The sequence below is a fragment of the Zosterops lateralis genome, assembly GCF_965231275.1.
Source record: "Zosterops lateralis genome assembly, chromosome: 14".
NCBI lineage: Eukaryota > Metazoa > Chordata > Aves > Passeriformes > Zosteropidae > Zosterops > Zosterops lateralis.
In genome coordinates this window covers 7547461-7572463 of record NC_139774.1, presented here as the reverse complement: position 1 = coordinate 7572463, position 25003 = coordinate 7547461, and the positions used below count along the sequence as shown (strand labels likewise).

The 25003-nt window shown below is 39.2% G+C and overlaps 1 protein-coding gene across 1 annotated transcript; it reads left to right on the top strand.

Moving 5' to 3' along the window:
• The first annotated feature begins 4916 nt into the window (after window positions 1-4916).
• On the top strand, window positions 4917-23392 carry RAD50 (RAD50 double strand break repair protein). The gene is made up of 26 exons (XM_083871772.1): window positions 4917-4958; window positions 5849-6028; window positions 6419-6502; window positions 6728-6879; window positions 7682-7867; window positions 8001-8205; window positions 8614-8742; window positions 8965-9130; window positions 9787-9980; window positions 10520-10726; window positions 11579-11761; window positions 11965-12122; window positions 12844-13019; window positions 13119-13356; window positions 13805-13994; window positions 14284-14410; window positions 14636-14829; window positions 15133-15243; window positions 15788-15880; window positions 15967-16080; window positions 16864-16991; window positions 17785-18009; window positions 20495-20580; window positions 20980-21122; window positions 22447-22580; window positions 22900-23392. Exons 2-26 carry the CDS (start codon window positions 5900-5902, stop codon window positions 23084-23086), a joined length of 3939 nt encoding a protein of 1312 aa, XP_083727898.1. The 5' UTR covers window positions 4917-4958; window positions 5849-5899; the 3' UTR covers window positions 23087-23392.
• The last annotated feature ends 1611 nt before the right edge of the window (window positions 23393-25003 follow it).

Below are 25003 nucleotides of genomic sequence, written 5' to 3'. Positions count from 1 at the left end.
CAATTAAGTGCTTCAAGCACTAACCCTATTCACCCACCTTTGGTTCTAAATGACAGCAGGTGATGTTCAGGGTCTGCACCTCAGGCAGTAATGTTGAGAACAGCCTCAGAAGTAATCTCTCTGCAAGAACTCCTGACATTGCCTTCAGCAGGAGTGTAGCAAAGTCTCAGACACCATAGTCACTGAATTGGATATTTATTTCCATAGCTTCACTGAATTTGACAGAACTGCTCATGCAAAATTAGCATATGTCTTCCCTTTTAGTGGAATTCAGTGTTTTTGTAGTCTAACCCTCTTTCCTTCAAGATCAGCTACAAAGCATCATCATTTTTCAAATAATCATCAACAGCAGAATTAAGAAGTTTGAAAGTCTTACCTGAAATTTGCCCTTGGGTATTGAAAAAAAGATCTAAAATTTTAAAAAAGAATATACTGTTAGAAGGTATTTCTCCTCTAAGTGACTGCCACATTGTTAAACATCTCGAACTACATATCATTTTCATCAGGTTTTCTATTTCTGAACTTCCTTTGGGGAAACAATTACAGCACCAGCTTCTGAGGAAAGCTTGACATGCAGTGCCTTGAGCATCTCAACTTTAACAAACAAAACACAGGACATACAAACTAGAGCTGAAACTAACCCAGACTTCATTTTATATTTCCATCAAAAGAACTGTGGGAAATGAAGAAAAAGAGATAACAACTCACCTCTTCGTTTGCTAGAGCTGCTAGACGTTTGAGTCTGTCTTGAAATTCATCTTCTGCAGGTGCTCCCATTGAGCCAGGTAAGCAGCAACTCACCAAGAAGATATAGAGGAACAGCATTTTGGGTTCGAGGAAAGCTGTGTTTGATCTATGCACCATACGCTGCCTATATATACCTTGAATATTAGATGAAAGGGAAAGTTTTCTCATATAGGAAAAGGCACAAGACCATAGGGTGAGTTATCACCGGCACTGTGGGATGCCTCAGTGGGGACCGTTTTGGGGGTTTCCTTTCTTCTGACATCAAGGGGAAAATACCTTTGTGGATAAGAGATGTCATTTTCTTAAATGATATTAAAACTCATCACAGGAAATAGGAGCATTCCCTCTTTAGCACAGATCTTTATGTGGTTCTATTCTTAATTTCTCTTAATCACATAATCAGAGAGATGGAGATCTGAAAAGCTATGTAGTTTTTACATCCCACTCAGTAATATGCCATCCTTTGTTCAGTGGGATTTTCTAAGATGAACTGCAGTTCAAGGCTGAGTAAAAAAAACCAGCAACTTCTTAGACATACACAGACCCTAATGCTACTTAACCAGTTTGGATTCTTTACCCTTCCTCCCTCACCCTCACTGTTTGGGGAAATTCAGCATAGACCACATGGCTGGAAAAGGCATGGGTTTAATTGACAGCCCAGCAGTGAAAGCATAGCAGGTATTAATGGCTGGAATTAGCTGTCCTGGCATCAGGTGAAAACCTTGTTCCTTAACGTAAGTGGAAAAACTCTATCTACTGAAAAAACCCAAAGTGTTTAAAAATGGCTGAAGCCTACTTTCAGATGACTGGCAAGGGCTTATGAGAGGGCAACACTCACCCATTAAAAGGTTACAATTTTACAGCAAAATTGGAAAAATCGATCAATTATGTGAGAAGAGTCATCTGGTTTTCCATAGCTACTTGCTTGAGAGGCCCAGAAAGAGAAAAGACTTTGTGCACATCGAATTATCAGTTTCTCAACACATAATTTCATAAGCAGATCTGTTTAAGTTTTGTTGAAAATACTGCTGAACTAAGTTTTTAAATACTGTTTTTAAATTCTTGTCCTAAAATTCCATAAGAAAAGCACAACTATGAGTTAAAAAAGCTGTCTTGAAGGGATCTTTTGATCCTACCTGGAAAAGCTTCTGATGAAGCTTGTGACAGTAAAATTACGAAACATTCTGTTGTCACACCACAGCCAAAGAATTACAACAGTTACCCTGATGAAGATGTTGGGCGCTTAGAAGAGCATGTAGAAATAATACAAGATATACTTCCATTCCTCCCAGAAATCAGCATTTGGCTGCTCTTATAGTAGTTTAGACTGGAAAGATACAAGTGTGTAACCCCTTTTGTTCTTCTACCTAAGTTCCAAACAGATTGTCAGATTTCTAGAAGGGATGACACGATAATAAACACTGCAGGAAACAGGTCGTCCCTCCTGCTCATCAGCCTTTCATGTTCACACTCATAGATTTACAGACTCTGAAAGATATTCATAGATTTATAGACTCTGAACAGCTGATAACTGTGCTGGTCAAAGGAGAACAATCACAAGTGAGGAAATAATTCCCACTAAACCATCCCACATCAGCATAAACACAAACATTATTTAGAGAATAGATTTCATATTGGCGGGAAAATAGTGTGCGCGAAACAGAAAACTCTACCAGAAACAATCCCGGAAACTGTCTTCCAATCAACTTTTGCAGAATATTCCAGAGGTGAGACGTGCTACAGAATCAGGGTGTGATCCATGAATCATCTAAAATCAACGTGGTTGCCACAGAGAAAGCATTGTGCTGCTGAATAACTGAGTCATATCAAGGCAGCTATAGGGCACAAGACACACAAATGGAGTATAATCTGGTGTCTCCTCTCCAGATGTACTGTCTTCTCAAAGATGGGTGTGAACTTTGGCAATATTTTTACAGGCTGTTCAATCAACACTAATTTCTTCTTGTCTCAAAATCTGAAGTGGCTATATCTTATGGTTTGTGAACCTTTTTTGCACTCATAAAAGGTAGGATTATCACCATAGTACAACTGTAGTGAAAGCCTGAACTGTTGGCCCCAAAACCACCTGCTGGCTACCAGCTTCTGATAAGATTCAGAGTTACTTCACCTATCATCTCTTTTACTCATTTTAATTACAGATGATCCTGAGATTGAGCAAAAATGGCTGTTTTCCAAAGTTTGCCTCTGTTACCTAACCATGAACTTGATCTGATACAAGAACTATTTGTGCTTTTTGTGTTTGAACTATTTTGTGTTTTCCTTCATGGAGAAAATACAGTAAACACTAAAATATGCTGGCAAGTTATTAAACAATTTTGGAGTTGGCTGAAAGTGTAAATGTATTAGACTCCCAATGCTGTTGGCTCATACAGTGAACCTGAGATGGCTCCCAGCTGGCCAGGGGCTGCTGGGTCAAGGCAAGGGTGTACATGGCACATGCAGCCTGACCCTGTGTTTAGTTCCAGAGGGACTCCTGGTCCTCAGGAATAGGATAACAAAACTCCAGAGAAGCAGGAGGAAGGGGCAGTCCTTTGGCTTGGACTTTTTTTCTAACTGGATGATGAATAGGGCATAAGGAGCAAAGAGGAAGAAGATGTGGAAGAAAACTGGTAAAAGGGGACAAGGAGCTCTGTCAGCCCCAAAGAGAAATGATCTTGACCAGCCAAAGGGAGTGATCTCCTTTCCTATCCCTGATCATCTGGAACTTTCCTGCAGTCCCTAAAACTGCCTATCCTGGTTTCATTTCAGCTGAGGTGGAGTTAATTTCTTCTCACTATTTAGTATAGTGTTGTGTTTTGGATTCAGAATGAGAATAATGTTGATAGCATGCTGATGGTTTGGTTTATTCTAAGTTGTTGTAGCCTAAGTCAAGGTGGGTTTTGTGGTTTTTGTGGGGTTTTCTTCAGTTTGGTTTGGTTTGGTTTTTTGTTTTGTTTTGGGGGTTTTTTTTGGGTTGTTTTATTTGTTGTTTTTTTTTGTGTGTGTGTTTTGGTATTTTTTCCTTTTTTTTTGTTTGTTTGGGTGGTTTTTTTTGTTGTTTTGCTGGGTTATTTTTGTTGGGGTTTTTTTTCTGTTTGTTTGTTTGTGGCTTTTTTGGGTTTTTGTTTGTTTGTGGCTTTTTTGGGGGTTTTTTTGGTTTTTTGTTTGTTCTTTTTGGATGTCTCCTGAGGGAGCCAGTGAGGAGGTACAGAAAAGAAACAGTGAAGGAGCACAGCCAAGACAGGTGACCCAAACTGGCCAAAGGGATATTCCACACCATGGAACATCATGCCCAGTAGGTAAACTGGGGGAATTACCTGGAAAGGATCTGGCATTGGTCAGCAGGCTGTGAGAATTTTATTGGCCATCAGTAATTTAGGGGTTTTCCCCTATTTATTTTCACTATTATTGTTTACCATTATTATTGCATTTTACTTTGCTTTCTATTATTAAACTGCTCTTATCTCAAGCTACAAATTTTAGAGTTGATTCTTCTCCTCATTCCACCGAGGCTGGGGTGGGGGGAGCCAGTGGCTGTGTGATGCCTCATCACCACAATGTAAGAGAGATATTAAAGCTATTAGAGTGTCCAAGGGAGGACAGTGAGGATGGGGAAGGGTCTGGAGAAGAAGCCGGATGAGGAGCAGCTGAGGGTACTCGGTGTGTTCAGCCTGGAGGAGACTGAGGGGAGATCTTGCAGCGGGGTACGGCAGCAGACACCGATCTCTTCTCTGTGGTGACCAGCAACAGGACTTGAGGGAATGGCCTGGAGTTGTGACAGGGGAGGTTTATGTTGGGTATCAAAGGCTTTTCACCCAGAGGGTGGCTGGGCACTGAACAGGCTCCGCAGAGAAGCGGTCACAGCATGGAGCCTGAGAGCGCTGAGGAGGCCTTTGGACAAGGCTCTCGGGCCCTTGCTGTGACTCTTAGGAATGGTGCTGCACAGGGCCAGGAAGTGGTCTCGACGATCCTTGTGGGTCCCTTCCAACTCAGCTTATTCTGAAATTTTGTGATTTCCAGCTGGCTTTGAACCACGACACCGCCTCAAAAGGCCATCGCGCCTGTCTCAAAGGCCAGCAGGGCACGAAGGCGCTGCAGTCGCCCTCACGGCGCTCAACCGGCCCCGGGGGACGGGGCCTGTCGGGGCGGGGCGGGGCCTGTCGGGGCGCGGGGGCTGCCGGGGCGCGGGGCGGCGGCGGCGGCGAGCGGAGGTGAGGGCGGGGACGAGGGGACAGGGGGCGGCCGGGCTGGGCCGGGGGTGCCGCGGCGGGCTCGGCTCGGCTCGGCTCGGCTCGGGTAGGGGCATGGCCTCCCCGGAGCATCTCCGGGGAAAACGTCCGCCCCCGGCTCCGCGCGGAGCTCCGGGCGGGAAAACCCCGGTGCCGCCTCTGCCTGAGTAGGAAATGCCCTTTCCCGGGCCGAGCCCCGCCGGGCACCCCCGGAGGAGCCGCGGGAGGGCCGAGCCCGGGCCGTGGGCCCCGTGGAGCACCCCCGGGGTGCGCAGCCATGCACACACCGCACACTGTGTTCGCAGTGGGTCGGTGACGGGCCTTGGGGGCAGAGTTGTTCCCCCCAGAGCCCTGCAGTGCCCGGGGCAGCTCCCACCCCTCACAGCCCCCTGGTCCGTGCCTGCCCCATGCCGTGGGAAGGCTCCAGGCTTCCTCTCCACATCAGGAATTAGGACACGGTGGTGCTGGATATGCCTGTGAGAAACAGGCATTGGCAAAGCTTGCACTGTGTTGGGTGTTGCAGAACAACAGTGGGTTATCAAAGGGAGAAATAATATTGGGGCTTCTCTTGTGTTTGGGGCATTCTGAAGGGTGCATAGGGTTTGTGAAGTGGAATAAAGGGTTATTTGAGGCGTTGTGTTTGATTTCATGATACATAGTATGGCACATAGCTTGGAGTTGATGCATTTCTCGGTTTGATGCAAATAAGGGTTTGCCTTCATATGTTTTGTACCTTGAGCAGTAACTGAAGAACCTTAGCTGTGTTTTTAAATATATTCATCATATGTTGTGCTCGTATAGGTTTTTAGTCAGCCTTCAGTAATCACTGAGATTTCTGCCTGCTGGATTTTTCACAAAGCTCTGTTTTACAGGATTTACAGTGTTTACACCTCTAACTTTGGAACAGAAGTTACTCAACAAAAATGTCGAGGATTGAAAAAATGAGTATCCTCGGAGTGAGGAGTTTTGGGGTAGAAGATAAAGATAAACAAGTTATCACTTTCTTTAATCCATTAACTATTTTGGTAGGACCAAATGGTGCAGGAAAAACGGTAAGGCTCACTTTATGTTTGGATTTGAGCCATAAATAGGTCTGGAAGGCCTTAACATGTGAATAATAGTTTCTACAGAAAGGTGTTAATTATATTGCAAAAGTCATGGTGTTTGCTATAATTGTTGTTATTAGAAATCTGCTTTCATGCCTGGAATTTGCAGACCACTGGTTGATATTTTTAATAGGAAATTGATCCAGATCCTGATTAAAACTACATTTGCAAAGTATCATATTTTCATGGTACTCAAAAATTAAAATGTTATTTCTTGCTCTTTACATATCTAACTCATTTGTAAATGTTTGGGCTGTTACTGTGGATTTGCCTGTAGTCCATCTTGGTTACACTAAATTTGTCTTTATAACTATAAACTTATTTCTGTTTTCTTAGACTATCATTGAATGTCTTAAATATATATGCACTGGTGATTTTCCTCCTGGCACCAAAGGAAAAACATTTGTTCATGATCCAAAGGTAAGTCATAGTGACTAGATATAAAGTATGTTAACTCCTAAGTAAAATACTCCACTGCACTCAGGCTGTGAATAAAACAGGGATGCTAAAATGAAATGAGGAAAAGCAGAGAGCTGGGGCTGATTAGAACATACCCCACAGCTGGAGAGGCACGTTCCTTTGGGCCTTGAGAAGAGTTTCCCTCATTCTGGTTTGTTGTGTTTGTTTTTTTTGCTCCTACCAAAGGTTGCCAATGAAACGGATGTCAGAGCTCAGATTCGGTTACAGTTTCGAGATGTCAATGGGGAGCTCCTGGCTGTCCAGCGCTCCATGGTCTGTACCCAGAAAGGCAAGACTCCAGAATTTAAAACACTGGAATCTGTCATTACTAGAACAAAGTAAGTTATCAAGTGTTGCTTCTTACTTTGGCATGAAGATAGGTTTGGATTTGGTGTATTTTTATGCGTCAGATAAGGGAAAATTACATAATGTATTCCTTGACATAGCTACTAGTGCTTTTAGATTATAAAGATGTGTAGTTTCATTACTTTATCTGTTAGGTGATTAAAAAATCTCACATCTGGTAGCCAGGGTGTTAAGAAATTACTCATATCTGTTGACTTGCATTTATTTGAAAACTTTATTAGTAATAAGGGTGGTGAGACACTGGCACAGGTTGCCCAGAGAAGTTGTGGCTGCCCCATTTCTGGAAGAGTTCAAGGCCAGAGTGGATGGGGCTTGGAGCAACCTGGTTCTGTGAGTAGCATCCCTGCTCAGGGCAGAGGGAATGAGATGGGTAGTACAGACGTTTCCAACCCAAATCATTCCATGATTCTGTAGGATACAGTTTGAAAGTATCACTGTGTGAAGTACGTAGGCTTTACTTTCTGTAGTACCGTTTTCAGTTTCAGATAGTTCTTGGCCCGTATTTAACTCCCGTCCCCGCTCTTTAAGTACATTCCTTTGACTCGAGCTCTTCTGCTCCCTCTGGTGGTTCCTCAGAGTTCTGAGCTGTGAAACTGACTTCAAGAACTGGCAGTGCTAAATGCCTTTGTTGAGCATGGTAATTTTGTGCCTAAAAACTGTTACTTGTTAATTTTTGAATGGGTATGTTAAAATGAGGTTATACTGTTAAAACGCAGTTCATTTTTTTTAAGAATTTGCCAGTAACTTCTTTGGGGATTTTCTTTATCTCCACAGGCATGGTGAGAAGGTCAGTCTGAGTTCCAAGTGTGCTGAAATAGATCGGGAGATGATCAGCGCCCTTGGTGTTTCCAAAGCTGTGCTTAACAATGTCATTTTCTGTCACCAAGAAGAATCCAACTGGCCATTAAGTGAAGGGAAGGCCCTGAAACAAAAATTTGATGAGATCTTTTCAGCAACAAGGTTTTTCCCTTTACTTTAATTAAATAAAAACTAAGTAAAAATGTCTTCTCATAGATACATGTTAATAAAAATGTCCAAGACACTGTTTCATATGTGAGTATTACCAAAGCAGCTGAAACTTTCCTTTTTTAAGGTATATCAAAGCACTCGAAGCTCTGCGTCAGGTACGACTGAAACAAAGCTTGAAAGTAAAAGAGTGTCAGACAGAACTGAAATATCTAAAACAGAATAAAGAGAAAGCACAGGAAATCCAGGATCATCTCAGGAACAGAGAAGCTCAACTGGCTGCTTCTAAGGAGAATGTAATATCAATTGAGAACCAGCTTGAGCCTCTAAAGGTAATTTCCATGACGATTATGTTAATGCTTTAATACAAAACAATAAAAGAAGTGAAAGGTGTATGAACTTCTTGGTTAAAATCTTGCACTTTTGTATTTAATCCTTTGCCCTGCAGCAGAATCAAGCATACCTCAACTCACTTGGCAGATGCTGCTCTAATCTATAAACAGTCATTGAAGGGTTAAAAACAGAATTCTTAGCCGCATTAGGTTTTTGTCAGTTTAAAATCTCTTTCAAATTTAGCTGGTATCTGAAACCATTTTAAGTTATAACTAAAACAAAAACCAGACTAAAACATTCCCTATTTAAAAAACATATTTAATGAAACTGGAAGTTTTGCACTTAAACCAATTGATTATGGGGTTCATGGACTGATGAGATGTTTTACTTACCACATTCTTTTTCAGAGCTCTCTGGCAGTAGTTGAACAGAATCTCACAAAAGTAATGAGGTTGGACAATGATGTGAAGGCCCTCGAGAGCAGGAAGCGGCAGATGGAAAAAGATAATCAAGATTTGCAACAGAAGATGGAAAAGGTTGCCTCTGAGATAGAAAAACTCAGATTATTTTACTTTATCAGTCTGATAAAAACAGTTTTCCAGTTTTGTTTGCTGCAGATTTTCCCCCTGTGTGTCTTATTATAGAAATTCTGCACGTGAGGTGTTAAACTCTTATTGTTCTTTTAATTCTGTTGTGGTAAAACCTATACATTTTTAAAACATCAGTAGTTGACTTACAAGTTTGTCTGTGGTGTACAGGTTTTTCAAGGAAGCGATGAACAACTGAGGGATAGATACCAGAACCACCAGAGAATAATGAAGGAGAAGGAGAAGAGATTGTTGGACTGTAAGCGAGATTTAGATAGAGCCACTAAAGAGTGCCAGAGATATAACAGTGAGAAATCTGAGCTGCTTGTTGAACAAGGTATTTTGGACTTCATTTGTAGACTTGTATGTTTTCTAATGCAGTTGAAGTCTGGAATGGAACTACTGATAATTGAAGTGATCTGAACTGGATAAAACTCCTAAAATGTGTATTAGTTCAGGTTCAGTTGCACAGTAGGGTGTGAGAGTCTTGCTGGTGGACAAGTTTTGGTGTTTTTTCTATTGGAGTTTCTAATGTATATTTTTTCTGAGTTATAATTACAGCATGTAGTACATTTTGTCATATAACAGAAAAAGCATGAAAGCTGAATGCCTGTAGCATTCTCCATGTCTCACATGGGGACTGGGGACAGGTCAGAACACTTTAAAGTAAATATTCCTTCAATTGTGTATCCTTTTTTTTTTATGGATTATGGGAATTTTAGCAAAGCTATAGTAGTTGAGTCACAGAATATATGCTTACATAAAATTTGTTCAGGATTTGTTTATCTTGCTTTTGAATTACTGATTTACCTAATTAATAAAAATTTAGTTACCTGAAATGGCAATCTCTACCTACAGGTTGTTTTTATTCCGTAGCTTTTTGTGTTGTTGAAAAACACTTCAAGGTTTCAAAGGCTTCCATCTGGCTTTGAATCCTAAGCATGCTTCTGCCTCAGTTTTTGAACATTTATGTCACTTTTTCTTTTTGTGAAGGTCGTCTTCAGCTGCAGGCAGATCGTCACCAAGAGCACATTGTGACCAGGGATGTTTTAGTTCAGTCTCTGGCAGCACAGCTGGAATTAGAGGGGTTTGAGCGAGCACCTTTCACTGAAAGGCACATTGCCAGTTTTCACAGGCTGGTGAAGGACAGACAGGAGAGAGACACAGAAGCTGCAAATAGGATGATGGTAAGGATATTGTTCTTGGAGTAGTGTAATTTCTATGGGGCACTGTTGTATTATTGCTCCACATGGGTGCTTATGGGGCTGGGAGAAAGTGTTGGTAGGGGGAACTGAAGCTGGTTTTTTTTTCTGGAATTCTTGCTTATGTGTCATCTGCATCTTTCCATGGAAGTTAGTTTTGGAATTAGGAGTGGTCATCAAGGCTATTGAACAGGCAGCTAATCAGAGATGTTCTTCTAGCAGTCCTCATGCAGGTGGATCACTGACAAGCTCAAAAACCTTAGGAAGAATTACAATGGGCAGCTGGTTTAAAAGTAAACAACTTTTTGTTGAAGTCATGTTGAAAATGGGATTACTGTCACTGATATGATGCATCTGCATTTTCCTATTAAAAATGTTTCAGCAGATAATTTTGGACAAGGTGTAGTTTTCTCAGTATTTCAACATTTTTCTGTGGTGAATATTGGCACACTAGTGTGAAAAAGTATTTTAAAATATTTTCCTGTAAAAAAATAATTAATATATTGTTGCTGATCTTCTTTCAGAGAGAATTTGCACAGAAAGAAGCAATGAAACAAAAACAGATAGATGAAATCAGAGACAAGAAAACTGGATTAGAAAGAATCATTGACCTGAAATTAGACATTCAAGATAAGAAACAAGCAGAGCTGAAGAATGTAAAATGTGAATTGCAGCAGTTGGAGGGATTTTCAGACAGAGTTAGTGAGTTGGATGAGGAGATCGGCAAGATGGTAAGTTAGTGTGTAATTGAAGAAATTATAGAAGCTTGAAGTAAAAGCTTGTGGCTTTATCATTAAAAAATACACCAAAACCCATAACCCCTCCTTGGTGTTTACTCTTTCAGACGTGTTTCTGCACTTTTAATACCCTGTGTGCTTTGTCTGTTCACATAGTGCACCCTTTGGCGTAGAGTCTGTTCACTGCCTTGTTTTTGTACAGTCCACACATAGAATGTGCTGCTTCTGCTTGGTGAGTTGTAAACAGGGTAATAGCACTCCTGACAGTCAGGAGATTGATTACTCTCAAATTACTGGGCCAGAAATTTTGAAATGAAAATTCCATACTACCTACATTTTTGGAGATAACTTGTCTGTGAGATGGACTGGTTGGTTATAGGTGTTTCATCTGATGAAGTAAAGTTACAAATATTTTATGTTCCAGCTGAACAGCCGGTTATGCCTTTGTAGCCAAATATTTTATGTTTGTTAGCAGTACATGAATTCTGCTTGACAGTATTTTTCTAGCCTCTTCACTAGGGTAATTCCAAATTTAATATACAGTAGATACTAAAATACAGAAAATCAAACTAAGTATGAGTGAGCTTCTGGTAATAGCATGAGCAAGCTAGGGCAATCCTGCATTCCAGAACTGCATCCAGTATTTGCGTGGGGCTTTCCTTGCCCCACACCAATGTCACAGGCTTTGTCCTTTTACATGTAATATTAACAAATCTTGTGTCATTCCTGTAACAGCTACTGATGCTGCTGTCAGGGAACTGAAGAGGTTCCTTCTGTTTCCTTTAGCTAGAACTTTACTGATTTTTGTAATTATTTGTGTCTTCTGGGCTTTTATTTTTTGTATAGGGACATGAGCTGGAGAAGGCTGAGAGGAACAGCAATGTAGAAATACTGGAACAGGAAATACAGACTCTGCAAAATGAGAAAATAAATCTGGACAAAGCTCTTAGGAGGTTGGATCAAGAGATGGAGCAGTTGAATCTACACACCACAACAATTACCCAAATGGAGATGCTGAAGAAAGACAAAGTAATGTTTTTATCAATATCTCATAAGAGAGGGACATGAAATTGATACAGTCCCTCCAACTTTTGTACATTTTTCAGGTGTTTATCTACAATCAGATGTAGAGCTTCTGACTGACTTCATAGAAGCTATTAGCTTAATAAATGCATTGATGATTATAAACCTGAAGATAGGAAAATTTCATTTAACATGCTTCGTTTCTCCAGGCAGAGAAAGAAGATCAGATCAGAAAAGTAAAGTCAAGACATTCTGAGGAACTAACATCACTGCTGGGATACTTTCCCAATAAAAAACAACTTGAAGACTGGCTTCATGGTAAAAATAAAAAGATTAATCAGACAAGGGATACTCTTGCTAATCTTAAGTAAGTATTAATTTAATTATTTCTCCACATGTTTTTATGTAATTATGAATTTAAATGTTGGAAAGTTTAATATGTTCAAAATACTTTTTACTTTAATACTTTTATGAAATACTTTTTACTTTCATCAGTGTATCATTCATATAGGTATTTAATTCATATAAGTATCTGCAAAATCAGAGAAAACATCCTGCAGAGTTCCTGTGATACAGAGGTGATACAGTTTGTGCTAGTTAATAAAATCACACTATTTGTAGTGTGTCAAAAGCGACACTAAAAGCAGGTAGCAAAGTAGTGACCTGGAATATCCTTAATTGTTTGTACTAATTCTAGCTGAATGAATGTGCCTGGGGCTGGAAATTACTGGTCTTCTGATTCTCTTGTAAGTCACAGAGTGGTTAATGACTGTATCATGTGTGATACCACAAATTCATGTGTGATTACCTGTTCCTGGTTTCATTTGATTATATAAAACAATTAGTTAGAGTAGGAAGTTTCTTACCAGTAATCATCCAGAAAACAAAAGGGATTTAAAATTAAACACACTATACTTGGATGAATAAAAATTTTATGCTATAGATTGCCTGAAAAATCAGTAAAGAAGAACTGCTGGATAGTTCTGTAATTCCAATTTCAGATTACCTTTCCATGGTTTTTGGTTTTGTTTCAATAGTCTAAATCTTTGCATTTTGGTAATAAAAGTGTTTCTGCATTAATATTTCAGCAAGCAACTGGCATCAGTAGAACATGATAAAACTTATACCAGTCGTGAGCTACAAAAAAAAGAAGCCCAGTTATCTGATCATGAAGCAAAACTTTTTGATGTTTGTGGAAGTCAAGATTTTGACAGTGACCTGAACAGACTTCAAGATGAGATTGAAAAAAGTTCCAAGCAGCGAGGTAAGTTCATATATAGCTTTCCTTTTTTCCCTGAAATACTAATTTAGCTGATTATGCACTGTTTATTCAACATAAGTCTTCTGTTTGTTTTTCACCCAGCTGTGCTTGCTGGAGCCACTGCAGTGTATTCACAATTCATTACACAACTGACAGAGGAGAACCAGTCTTGTTGTCCAGTTTGCCAAAGAGTTTTTCAGACAGAGGCTGAGCTGCAAGATGTCATTAGTGATCTGCAGTCTAAACTGCGCCTTGCCCCAGACAAACTGAAGTCAACAGAGTCTGAGCTTAAAAGAAAGGAGAAAAAACGTGATGAAATGATGAGTCTTAAACCACTGCGGTACTTAGGATACCATATTGTTACAGGCTGTGGGTTTTGATGATAAAAAACTGTGCAGGCATCAAGGAGGCTTTATTCTAGGGCTGGTTAATTAATTCCAAAATGCCATTGTTGCGATAAATATTTTGAGAGAATTTGAGAATGTGTGAGGGTAGAGCTTTCCTTCACAAGAGGGCACTCTTGTTCAGTGCTTTGTACCTTCTCCTGAGTACTTGCTGTAATGAAGTTAAAAACCAAAACAGATTTTGTTTGCTTGTTTGTGTAATTACCTTAGCTGGGTATATAACGTAAGCTTAGTTAAATGTGGGCATGAATAAGGGGATACTATTTTAGCTAAATTTAGTCTTCCACTACTAAATTGTATCACGGATTTTGTGATCTTGAGTGTCTTCAATTTATGCTGCTGTTTCTGACCAAGAAAAATTTAGGAATTTGTATTTTATTTAAGACGAACTGTAGTTGAACTCCAAGATAAGGAAATTCCAGACCTGAGGAACAAGATCCAGAATGCAAACAGAGATTTAACAGGCCTGAAGGGTAAGGTGGAAGAACAGGAATCACTCCTCCAGACAGCTTTGTCTGAGGAAGAAGCTGCCAAAGCGTGTTTGCAGGATATAACTCTGATGGAAAGGTATCAGGTATGCTTTGCTAACTTTTTTTTAATACCTAAAATGATATTCACTTGCATTTAAATATGTAGTTATTCAGTAATATGACAAAACTTTGGAAGTATTTTAAAATAAGGACCTTAAAGACAGTATAACATAGGTGATCTTGTACTAACAAAACTTCAATTTACAAAAGTGTTTTTTTTTTTGAGCATCACAGAGTCCCTTGAGTTCTGATTCCATTTTGTGCTATATGAACTGAAAAAAGAGGTGTTAAACACTAATACAGTAGTAATGGTACTTTTCCTCATACTTCCAGACTGATATTAGGGATGTTGAACGAAAAATTGCTCAGCAGGAGGCTAAGCTGCTAGGGGTCGATTTAAGTAGAACCATGCTTCAAGTAAGCCAAGAAAAACAGGAGAAAAAACACTTGTGGGATACAGGTAGGTCCTACCAACCTGTTATTTCATTTTTATGCTAAAAGTAGCATTCCAAAATTCTCTCCGTTAAAGTTTTAGTTTGTTTATTTTACGTTCTCAAATAACTGTATTATCCTAGTTCATTGTTACTGTTTTTTGGAGTCATACCAGCTTAATTTAGAGATTAGAAATTTCCTAAGGATTACAATAATGACTTTAATAACAGATTGACTCTGTTTTTATCTGCAGTTACTAGTAAAATTGAGTTAAAGCAGAAGCTGAAGCAGGACCAGCAAAGCCAGATTCAGCAGCTGAAGAGTGCAGTCAATGAACTGAAGGCAGAGAAGCTGCAGATTGTCAGCAGCATGCAGCGGCGGCGGCAGCTGGAGGAGCAGACTGTGGAATTAACCACTGAGGTTCAGTCCTTATGCAGAGAGATCAAGGTGAGAAATACTCTTAATTGTCTAACCCTTAGCTTTGCTGGCCTTGAAATAAAAAATAATAATCTTGTCATAGTTAATATTGTGTCTAGTCCTAGACAATGGGATGGATGTTTAAATGTTTGTTCTGTGCTGCTATTGTGTATCTTTGGGGATTTCCAGAACTTTTTAATATATATTTTCACATTTCCTTTTTTTAATACACACAAGAAATAAGTAACCATGTTACTTTTTTTACTGCTTGAACGATTATTAATCTTTACCAGAATGCAAAAATAAAAACTACTTTTTCCAACTACTTTTCAGGAAGCAAAAGAACAGGTACTTCCTTTGGATGCAAAGTTAGACAAATTGCAGCAGGAGAAGGAGGAACTAGTCAATAAAAGGACTGCAAGTACTAAAGAAACACAAGAGAAGGTTTGTTTGCTCTTGGCATAGCCGTGACATAGGATTAGATACTGGTTTTCAGCCATGGATGAAAGCTGTGGTACTGAGTTGGCTTTTAGGAAACATCAGTGACTCCAGGAGGTGCTTTAGATTGATAGAGCTTTTAGGGAAGAAAAGGAACATGTCAGTCAGGACGTGAACTCAATTGTAATTGACCTTTGTTAGTCTTGAAAAAAGACTTCTTGGGACATTTGGCAATATTTAGTGGCTGATGGTGTTCTAAAGCCCTTCCTAATAGACCCTAAAAGAGGAATAGCAAGGATGACCATCACCTGTCCCTGCCTAGAGACACACTGGTTCTTCCCAGGTTCAGTGGCCCTCATTCATGTTGGGAAACATTTTCATGCTTATGAGAAGTACTGGGATTTTAGAAGCTGAAGACTTTATTAGAAAGCTAAAGGGTGTTACAATAAGGAATTGTACTTTGGCAGTAGTGTTATCCAGTATCTTTGATACAGAGCATATCTGTTCTTGGACATAAGACCATATTTCATTTGAAATCTTTTCTCTGCAGATGAATGCCATAAATGACAAAGTTAAAGATATAAACAAGTATGTGAAAGAAATTGAAAACTATATTCAACAAGGAAAAGACGACTATAAAAAGGTAATCTAAAAACCAGTCAGTAAAAAGTTAGCATCAAAAATACTATTGTTTTTAAATCATACACCATTTTCTTAATATTTCTTCAGCAAAAGGAGTCTGAACTTGATGAAGTAAATTCTCGTTTGGCTGCCTGTGAGAAACAGAAGGAAAAGATAAGTAAAGAGATGGAAACGACCCGACAAGATGTTGATACTCAAAAGGTGGGTATATTGTTTCAAATATACTTGGCATAGTTGACATAATTCCTAGTTTTAGTTTGTCTGCCTATGTCTATGATGGTGTGAAATCAGCTTCCTCCTGACTTATTTGATCAGTTGTTAGTCAGGGTAGCTGCTATGCCTGCATTAGGCTGAAAATAGCCTTGAGATTTATATGTGCAAATTTAAAAATTATCTCTATCATCTTATGGTATTTCGAAGAGTTAAGTCTGGTGGGATAGTAGTCAGCATTTTCAGGAGTATCTTTATGTGGAGGATACCTGCCCTTATAAGTAAAGTTCAACTGCAGGTACCAAAAGTTGCTTACTACTCCAGATTTATCATGTGCTTTAAATTCTTCTATATATGTTTCAAATACTGTTTACATTCCTTTTAGGAAATATGTCTTCCCCATTCTACCCCTTCAGTTACTGTTTACTGTTGTAGAACTGCAATAGGCAACTTGGTTAAATATCATCCTGGGTTAAAACCAGGACTACTTGTCCTGGTTTAAACATGGATTAATATTCTCAAAAAGAATCACTCTCGTGTTCACTTGTGACAGTAAACACTGCTAAGTGTTATTCCATTTTGAGAGATGAAATAATACTGCTGATTTACATTTTACTCTATTTCTAGGACAAGGTAAGTTCTCACTGTTTAAATTTTTGTTGTCAATTATTTTATGAGTGCAGCATGTTTCAGAGTTGTACAGAAACTGATACATTGTAATTGATAACTAACATAATGAAACATTATACAATGTCTTGCTTTCCTCGGAGCTAGATACAGGAAAGGTGGCTGGAGGATAACCTCACTCTGAGGAAGCGGAATGAAGAGCTGAAAGAAGTTGAAAACGACATAAAACAACTTATGAAGGAGATGGGAGAAATGAAAGTCCCCCAGATGAAAAAGTAAGCACCTTCAAACCAGAATGGTGTGCTTTGCACAAGCGTTCATTGAACATCTGAATGTTGTAGTAACTGTGTTTTAATGTATCCTGGTCTTTTTTTTGCCTCATTCATACAGACCACTTCCTCCTTCACACCTGTGTTTGTTTCATTTCCCTATGACGACAGTGTAAATGACTCAGTGAAATTATACATTGCTTCTGGCTAGAAATAGAGATATCTGCTCATACCTGTTCCAGTCCAATCATTTTCGCAATGTTTACAGAGAAATCCATATTTAAATAATTCATGGTGCTGGATGAGAGTATTTAGTTTCTGTTTTTAGTCTGCTTACTTAGTTCCCGGCAGCAAATTTTATGTTTACTTCAGTAGTTTAGTAATAATTGCTTGGATAATAAACACTTCTGAAAAGTAATTATCCCTTTGCTGGTTCTTGCATGTGAAATATTTATTTAGCAAGCCAGAGCTCACCCAATAATTCAGGTTATTTTGCTCAGTGTCCATCTATAAAATTAATTTTTTTTGTTTCTACATATAGAACTTTAGCATTTATACTTGACAACTCGCTTCTCCCACTCAGAATAGTGATTAGAATATGTTCTTAACAAACTTAAAACTATTTTTATTTCAATAGTGACTTCATTTCTGTGGCATTAGTACTATACTTTTAACTGTTACAGACTTTATAGATATGATCCAATGAGCTGTTGTCTAACATCAAACTCAAAATAGAGCACTGAATAAAAAACTGAAACACTAAATACAAAATACTTGTGTATCAATTATGGTTTCACAGTGAGCAGAAGAATTTGGAGGCGAGAATAGAGTCTCTAAAAAGGAACCACCACGTCGCACTGGGCCGCCAGCGCGGGTTTGAGGAGGAGATTGTTCGCTTCAGAAAGGAGCTCAGGGAGCCACAGTTCAAAGATGCAGAAGAAAAATACAGGGACATGATGATTGTCATGAGAACAACAGAGCTGGTGAACAAAGACCTGGACCTTTATTACAAGGCTCTTGATAAGTAAGTGTTGTCAAATGAGAGTGATTCTTAAATGTTTTCATCTTTATTAGTATTGATAACCTTGGTGCAAAAGCAGCTCTCAATTTCAGGCTTTCAGGGTAACTTAGAGTAAATTGATTTGATTCCTTGAGATAGATAATTTCTCTTTATAGATTCTGGTATTTAGATATTAAGAAAACATAACAAGGTATAACTTCTTAAGTAAATTAATGAAACTGTACTGGAAACTGCACAGGTTGGTATGATGTAGGAAATTTGTAAGTTAATGTCTATAATGTATATATATTAAATGCATTGATGGCAATAATTGGAATTTAATACAGTCATAGATGAGTCTGATATTTGTATTCCCAGTTCTCTGAAAGACTTATTTGGAGTTTTGGTTGTACACTTATATTTGCAGTACAGCAAAAAGTGAGAGATAAGGAAAGGTGAAATTGATGTTTAAATCCTTCATTTTTAACCTGAGCCCTTCTACTTTCATTCCTGTAGTAATATATTTTAGCATCTTCTGGTCATATCTTAATATGAATAAGATATGCCAGGTAGATTTCTTGTTTCCCATGACATTTTCTCAGGTAAATAATTGTGTTTTAAAGAATATTACAGTGTAGAGGGTTTTTTTGCCCTTTTCCAGTGTGGGTGGTTTTGTGCTTGTATAAAGAAAGTAAGATCATAAGAAACTTGTCTGGCATTTGATGGAAAGTGCAGCAAGCTGGTTCTTGTTTCTGTTTCCTTTGGATGCTTGTTTGCTAGTCTTGGACTGACTGGACAAAAAGAGTATCTCAAAATTGGTAACCATATACAAAATAAAACATGTGGCTCCCTAAAAACCCTGTTTGTTTGGTTATAGTGATGGAATAGCAGTGAACAACGTGGTGGACAGTGGGAGAGGATTTTGGAATCAGTGGATACATTTGAGGAAATAGAAAGCTGGTGCTCAGCATTGAAAGATAAATATTAGGAAAGAAAAAAGAGAAAGAGAAACATTTTGGCCACTGTAGGAATTCTCAATACACCCATGTCTTTACTCAAGTATGGAATTTTTGCCTTCTATTTAAAAGGGTTTACTAGTGCTGGAAATAGCAGCACAGAAGAGTAATTATGTGGTGGAGGATACAGCATAATGGTCAAGAAGAGAAACAGAATAAATGAGAACTTTCCAAGTTGAAAAGACATTCTAGAGGAACCCTGTTCTAATCTGGTTTGATGATAACATTAAATGAACATAATATTAGAATGTAAGCTAATCCAGAATTTATTGTGTGAATATCTAAGTTGTTCAGAGTGTGTATAAGTCTTCCCTTTCAGTTGTAATGGAAATGCACTCCAAGAATTTCCTTTTTAGAATTTTTTTTCTCTGGTATCAAATCATCTATTGTTTCTATTTAAGGCTAAACAGGAAAACAGTCTGGTAATTTCAAGAAAAATAGATAAGCATCACTTAGCGGTAATCGTCTGAAAAATCAGTGAGACAAAATGCTAACTCTAATGGCCAAAGCTGTATCTGTGGCTGGGAAAACCAACACTTTGGGTATTCCATGCTATCAGATGATCTTTATTGACTCTATTTAGAGATTCATGATAAATATTGATGAGGAATGCATTCTGGGGATTAAGTAAATAGTTGAAAACACTTAATTTTTACTTAACCTATTAGAGTTGATACCTGAGGATTCCCCAGAACAGGTGGAAGAGTAAAGGTAGAAAAGGCATATGTAAAAGTCTGATTCAGAAGGATATTTTATTTCCACCACATTTTTTGAAATAAGACATTGCCATAAAGTGAATGAGCATTTTTTTTCATTACAGAGTACCTGCTCTGTAAAAAGCCAGGTTAGAAATGCAGTGTCTTGTCCTTTTCTGAATGTTTGTAAGATTTTATCTATTACTGAACTAAAGTCGTGTTACTATGTTAACCACAGAAATTAAATTTAAAATTATTAATGATATCCTGTGTTAATCTTGCTGGTGAAGAGAAAAGTAGTTCTTGTCATAATGCCTGTTTGGGTAATTACAAATTATATTCTCAATAGGAATTCTCTGCTCTGAGGAGGCTTCAGGTTCTCCTTTCCTGCTGTTGTTTGTTCTGTTGGCAGACAGTGCCACAGAGTAACACTCCTGTTCTGCAAAGCTTAACATCAGATTCATCTTGGTGTCAGGCTGAAAATAAACCTCACACATAAATCATAAATCTCTTAAAAAGTGGGGAAAGTCATTCTCCATTGAGTGACTGCAAATATATTTGTTGTCATTACTTTCTTACTTCTGAAAACTGAGCTGTTTGTGAGCATAGAATTATTTATGCAATGGCCTCTTGTTACTCTTTAGGTACTTCTCTCCAAAATAAACTAGTGTTTTCTATATTTTTAGTAAAAGCATTAAGGGAATGGAAAGGGATCTGCCACCTGCCTTAAACCCCCTAGCAGTCCACAGCAGTCCATGGTTGCATCTCTAACAGTTTTCATTTTTTGCTGTTTTCTAGAGCAATAATGACTTTTCATAGCATGAAAATGGAAGAAATTAACAAAATAATTCGGGACCTGTGGCGAAGCATTTACAGAGGACAAGGTATGTAATAATTTAAGTTTTACCCAGATGTATCCATTTGATACTGAGCACTGCATATGGAAGCATGTTCGTTCACAGGATGGGAAATAGCTGGTTCCATTCTAAAGGCTGTATCTGTTCTTCACCACTAGAATCTTCTTATTGCACATTATATAGTAACTTGCAGGATAAACAGAGTTAATTTTCACTTTTCCTAAGGTTAGATTTCTTTGACACAGGACAGTGCATGAGTAAATTCCTTCCATTTTGGAAAAGTTAATTTCCAAGATGGATCCATCAGTGGGAGTTCTGAATGGAATTTTTATTGTTGCTACATATTATACCTCTCATCGCCCATTAATCCTATGATATTTTTCAAGATTTTTGATAATGTATGAACTGTCTCCTTCCTATTTTCAGATATTGAATATATAGAAATCCGCTCTGATGCAGATGAGAATGTCTCAGCCACTGATAAAAGAAGAAATTACAATTACAGGGTAGTGATGGTGAAAGGAGATACAGCACTAGATATGAGAGGAAGATGTAGTGCTGGGCAAAAGGTAATGGCTCTTTATCTTCAGTACACAAAAGCAGGGATTCTGAAAACTGGCTCATGTGAATGCAGAGGAGTCAAGTGACCAAAGAACAGGCAGCTCCAACTCATTATTTATTATTGTGTACAACTTCCCTTCACTCTGTCTGGGTGTTACACAGAATATGATTCAGCATCTGAACCCTGCTTTGGGCTGCCAAAATCCATTGTTTCAGATGGGCACTAGGCTGATGCCCTGCGGGAGTGAAGGGTTTGACTTCCCTCTGTCCTCAAGTTCAAGTCCTCCCATTTTGTCTCCTCCTAGTTACCACTGAGGTTACCTCAGCTGCAGGTCTATCGATTTGCTCCCCGTTTGTTTTTTTCCTTCTGAGCCCTTGGTCTTCTTTTTGCAACTGCATCTACTTCTAAGTTGATAGGACCTCTCTTCCTCCTGCTTTCACCTGCTGCTGACTATACCCTTTCCGTTCATGTCACCCACATCACACCTAGGCATACTTCCAGGTATTGTGTTTCCTCCTGTGCCATCAGCTCACAGCTCTGTGGTCTGCCCATTCAGCTTCAGTAACACACACTGGCCAAGTGGCCTGATGACACACCAGCTGTGACCTGTGGTCAGAGCTACATCACAGCTAACCACACCCACACATGTTGGGAGATTGTTTCCACCTGTGTTGTATTAAATGTGTCCTCTCCTAGAGTAGTTTAGGATGTTGCGTTAGAGTCCTGTGTAAATGAGAGTGAAACTTGAACAGGTTTCCTAGCTGAAATTCTGAGAATTCTTCTTTGATCATGAAATGTGATGCCAGCAGTCGTGATAATTGGAAAACATTTTTGCCAGCACAGTTTCCATTGAGTGTTCTGTAGTTTTTAGTAGTTCAGAAGATCTTGCAAATATGATTACACCTGTTGATGCAGAACTAATATAGAATATGGTAAATCCTACTGTCATCCATTTTAGTGAGAAGTCAGGAGTTCAGTAACTCAAACTTAGTAATATGCAGATAAATTTTGACCTGCTGCAGTGGGGTGGGCTCGAGCAGAGTGTAGGGGTAATGGAAATGGCAGTGTCATAGCATCTTTACCTCAGATTAGAATCTTTCCAGTGTCATCTGGGTTTTGAGTACTTCTTTGTAGAGTCGCTCTTCGAATTCAAACGAGAAGTTTCAATGTAGTTTTTCAGTAATTAGTTACTGTCATTTTGCGAACTGTCAGCACATTATTCTGTAAACTTCAGTCACGGTTTGTAATGGCATTAAAAACAGGTTGTTATGTGTAGATCCTCTTTAAATAGTTTGAAGCTTGATATTTTTGTGTTTTTTCCTTTCCCTCAGGTGCTTGCTTCTCTCATCATTCGCCTTGCTCTAGCAGAAACATTCTGTCTCAACTGTGGCATTCTGGCCCTGGACGAGCCTACAACCAACCTTGACCGAGAAAACATTGAGTCCCTGGCACACGCCCTGGTAGAGTAAGTGAGCTCTCCTTGTGGTGCTTAACAGTGGGTATTTTTCAGTACCCTTTTGGCAGTAGTGAATTATATTTTAAGCTGGCACGTCTTTGTTGTGAGTAGTTTTAGATTCTCTATCTGGAAAAGAGAAAGGTATTTGTTACATAATATGAGGGGGCTTTTTATGTGTGTAAAAAAAGTGGATAATCAGCATTAGATTACTCTATGGTTCATGTCATTCATTATCAATAATGAGATTTTTTGTGCCATGTATTTGCAAGCTCTCCCATGCTTGGCATGGGATTTAGGGGAATGCACACTCAATGATATCTCTTTGTAGGATAATAAAGAGCCGCTTACACCAACGCAACTTTCAGCTTCTGGTGATTACTCATGATGAAGATTTTGTTGAGCTCCTGGGCCGTTCTGAATATGTGGAAACATTCTACAGGATAAAGAAGAACATTGACCAGTGCTCTGAGATCATGAAATGCAGTGTCAGCTCCCTGGGCTCCTATGTTCATTAGAATGCCAAGTAATTGCATATTATAGACAGCCAAACCTGCTACATTATACACTGCCTGACTTGATAGAGCTCAGTGTAGGTGTCTGAAAATGTAGTTCCTTTGTATCATATTCTGTTGAAGATTTGTAACAATTTTAGTCAGAGTCTAAAACTGTGAGACTTTTAAACCTCTTACCTTTCTAAAAATTTCTGTGCCTGGGCTTAGGAATCACCATAATTGAAAGAATTTAAATGAATACCTCATAGTTAAATTTTGATGTATTTTATGCTTTAAAAGTGCAAATAAAGTTGTGATGTTCTTTGTGTATGTCCTGTGGGATGAGTTGCAGATTGTCTGGACTAGCTGCAGCTCTGCCTCTGGAATATGGCTTGCTCTCCATCTGTGGCAAGGTCAGCACTGATGGCTGTCCCTGTGGTTTAAGGTGTGTTCATTGCTACCCACCCAATCTACCCAAAATTGCCAAGCTTCAAAGAGAACTTTGACTACTTTGTCTACAAGGCTGCCTAACTCTGGCTCTTCAAAGACACAATCTTCCCCAAGTCAGTTTTGCTTCAGGATAAAGTAAAGGCCCACCTCTGACCACATGAATGAGTGATTTCTCTGCTCAAGAGGTTACGTCCTGTTCTGATTCTTCATGGCAGTGTCTGCAAATGGGAAAATGGAACGTAAGTGTCACAGATTTAGTGTGGATGCTGAGCTTCACATGCCCTGCTCTGAGTTCTTCCTGAGGCTTTTTCCTTGGTGTGACTGCAGCTCTCTGCAGCTCTTTGTCAATGGGAGTGACAGTGGGGCCAGGGGCATGGCCTGCTGCAAAGTGCAAAGGGCCTGATCATCCTGAGCCCTGAGGTTGCACAAATCATGCCTTGTTGCTACTGAAGGCATGCAAGCCCTCAAGGAAGGAATTTCTGGGTCCCTGTTTCTTTCTAGGCAACTCAGGGGGTACCTTGAATTCTTGGTAGGAGTCCACAAGGAGGAGCTGGACTTGGAATTCTTTAAATCCTTGCAATCAACAGTGAGTCCCTCCTCAGCAGTGTATGACCAAAGCAGAAGTTCAGAGGAAGAATGTTTAAACCACCACAAAAGAAAGTTAATTTCTACAACATCAGGACATTTCTCTTTAGCAAATGTTTAAATGAGCCTGAGAACATTGCATTATCTTCCTTCTCTTCCAGGGTGCAGATATCCCTTTATTGCAGAGCTAAAGAGAGGTTGACAGGGGAGGAGGGTGCAGCTGCCATGTGTGGACAGGGCCTGGCTGAGCATGATGGATCAGGGCCTTTGCCCCTGAAGATGGTGCACTGAGCCCCTCACATTACATCACACACCTCTGACAGTACCTGCTGAGGAGTCTGGATACCTGCACAGCAAAGGACAGAGCTCAATATACCACAACTCTGATTCTTCTTGATGGCAAAGGCTCAGCCTTGGCAGTAGGTGCCTTAAAGAGTAATGGCAGAAACCAAGATCATCAGCTAAGGATTATTTCCACCTAAGTTTTCTGAAAATTCTGCAAGCCACCAGTGTCAGGGTGACCCCAGTCATGAGGAAACCACTCACAGATAAGAAAATGAATGAGACTTCCTAGCAATTACGTTTCGACAATTCCCCAAAAAAGCAATGAACACATAACTGGGGAGGGAGTGGGGGGAGTAGGAATAGGAAAATGCTACTAACCTGCATTATATTTGCAGTTTTAAATATGAAGTCTCACTGACTCTAGTAGTACTTCCTGAAGGGAAATTTTCTGAAAGATACAATCAACAGAAAAAAAAAAAAACCTGTTTATTTTAGTATGACATGCACACCCCAGCTCTGCACTGTCATCAGAAGTGACTCCCCAGCTTTCGTAAATTCTGTCCTGCTATTTTTCCTAAGTTAAGGCCATGGCTCATCGTTCCTCTATGAAGTACTTTGGGT

Bases quoted from the DNA above. Each gene is read 5' to 3' on its own strand.
- RAD50 (XM_083871772.1), top strand. From the start codon at position 5,900: ATGTCGAGGATTGAAAAAATGAGTATCCTCGGAGTGAGGAGTTTTGGG. The intron at 14,830-15,132 runs GTGAGAAATACT...ACTACTTTTCAG, and splicing joins CCTTATGCAGAGAGATCAAG to GAAGCAAAAGAACAGGTACT. The intron at 16,081-16,863 runs GTGGGTATATTG...CCTCGGAGCTAG, and splicing joins AAGATGTTGATACTCAAAAG to ATACAGGAAAGGTGGCTGGA.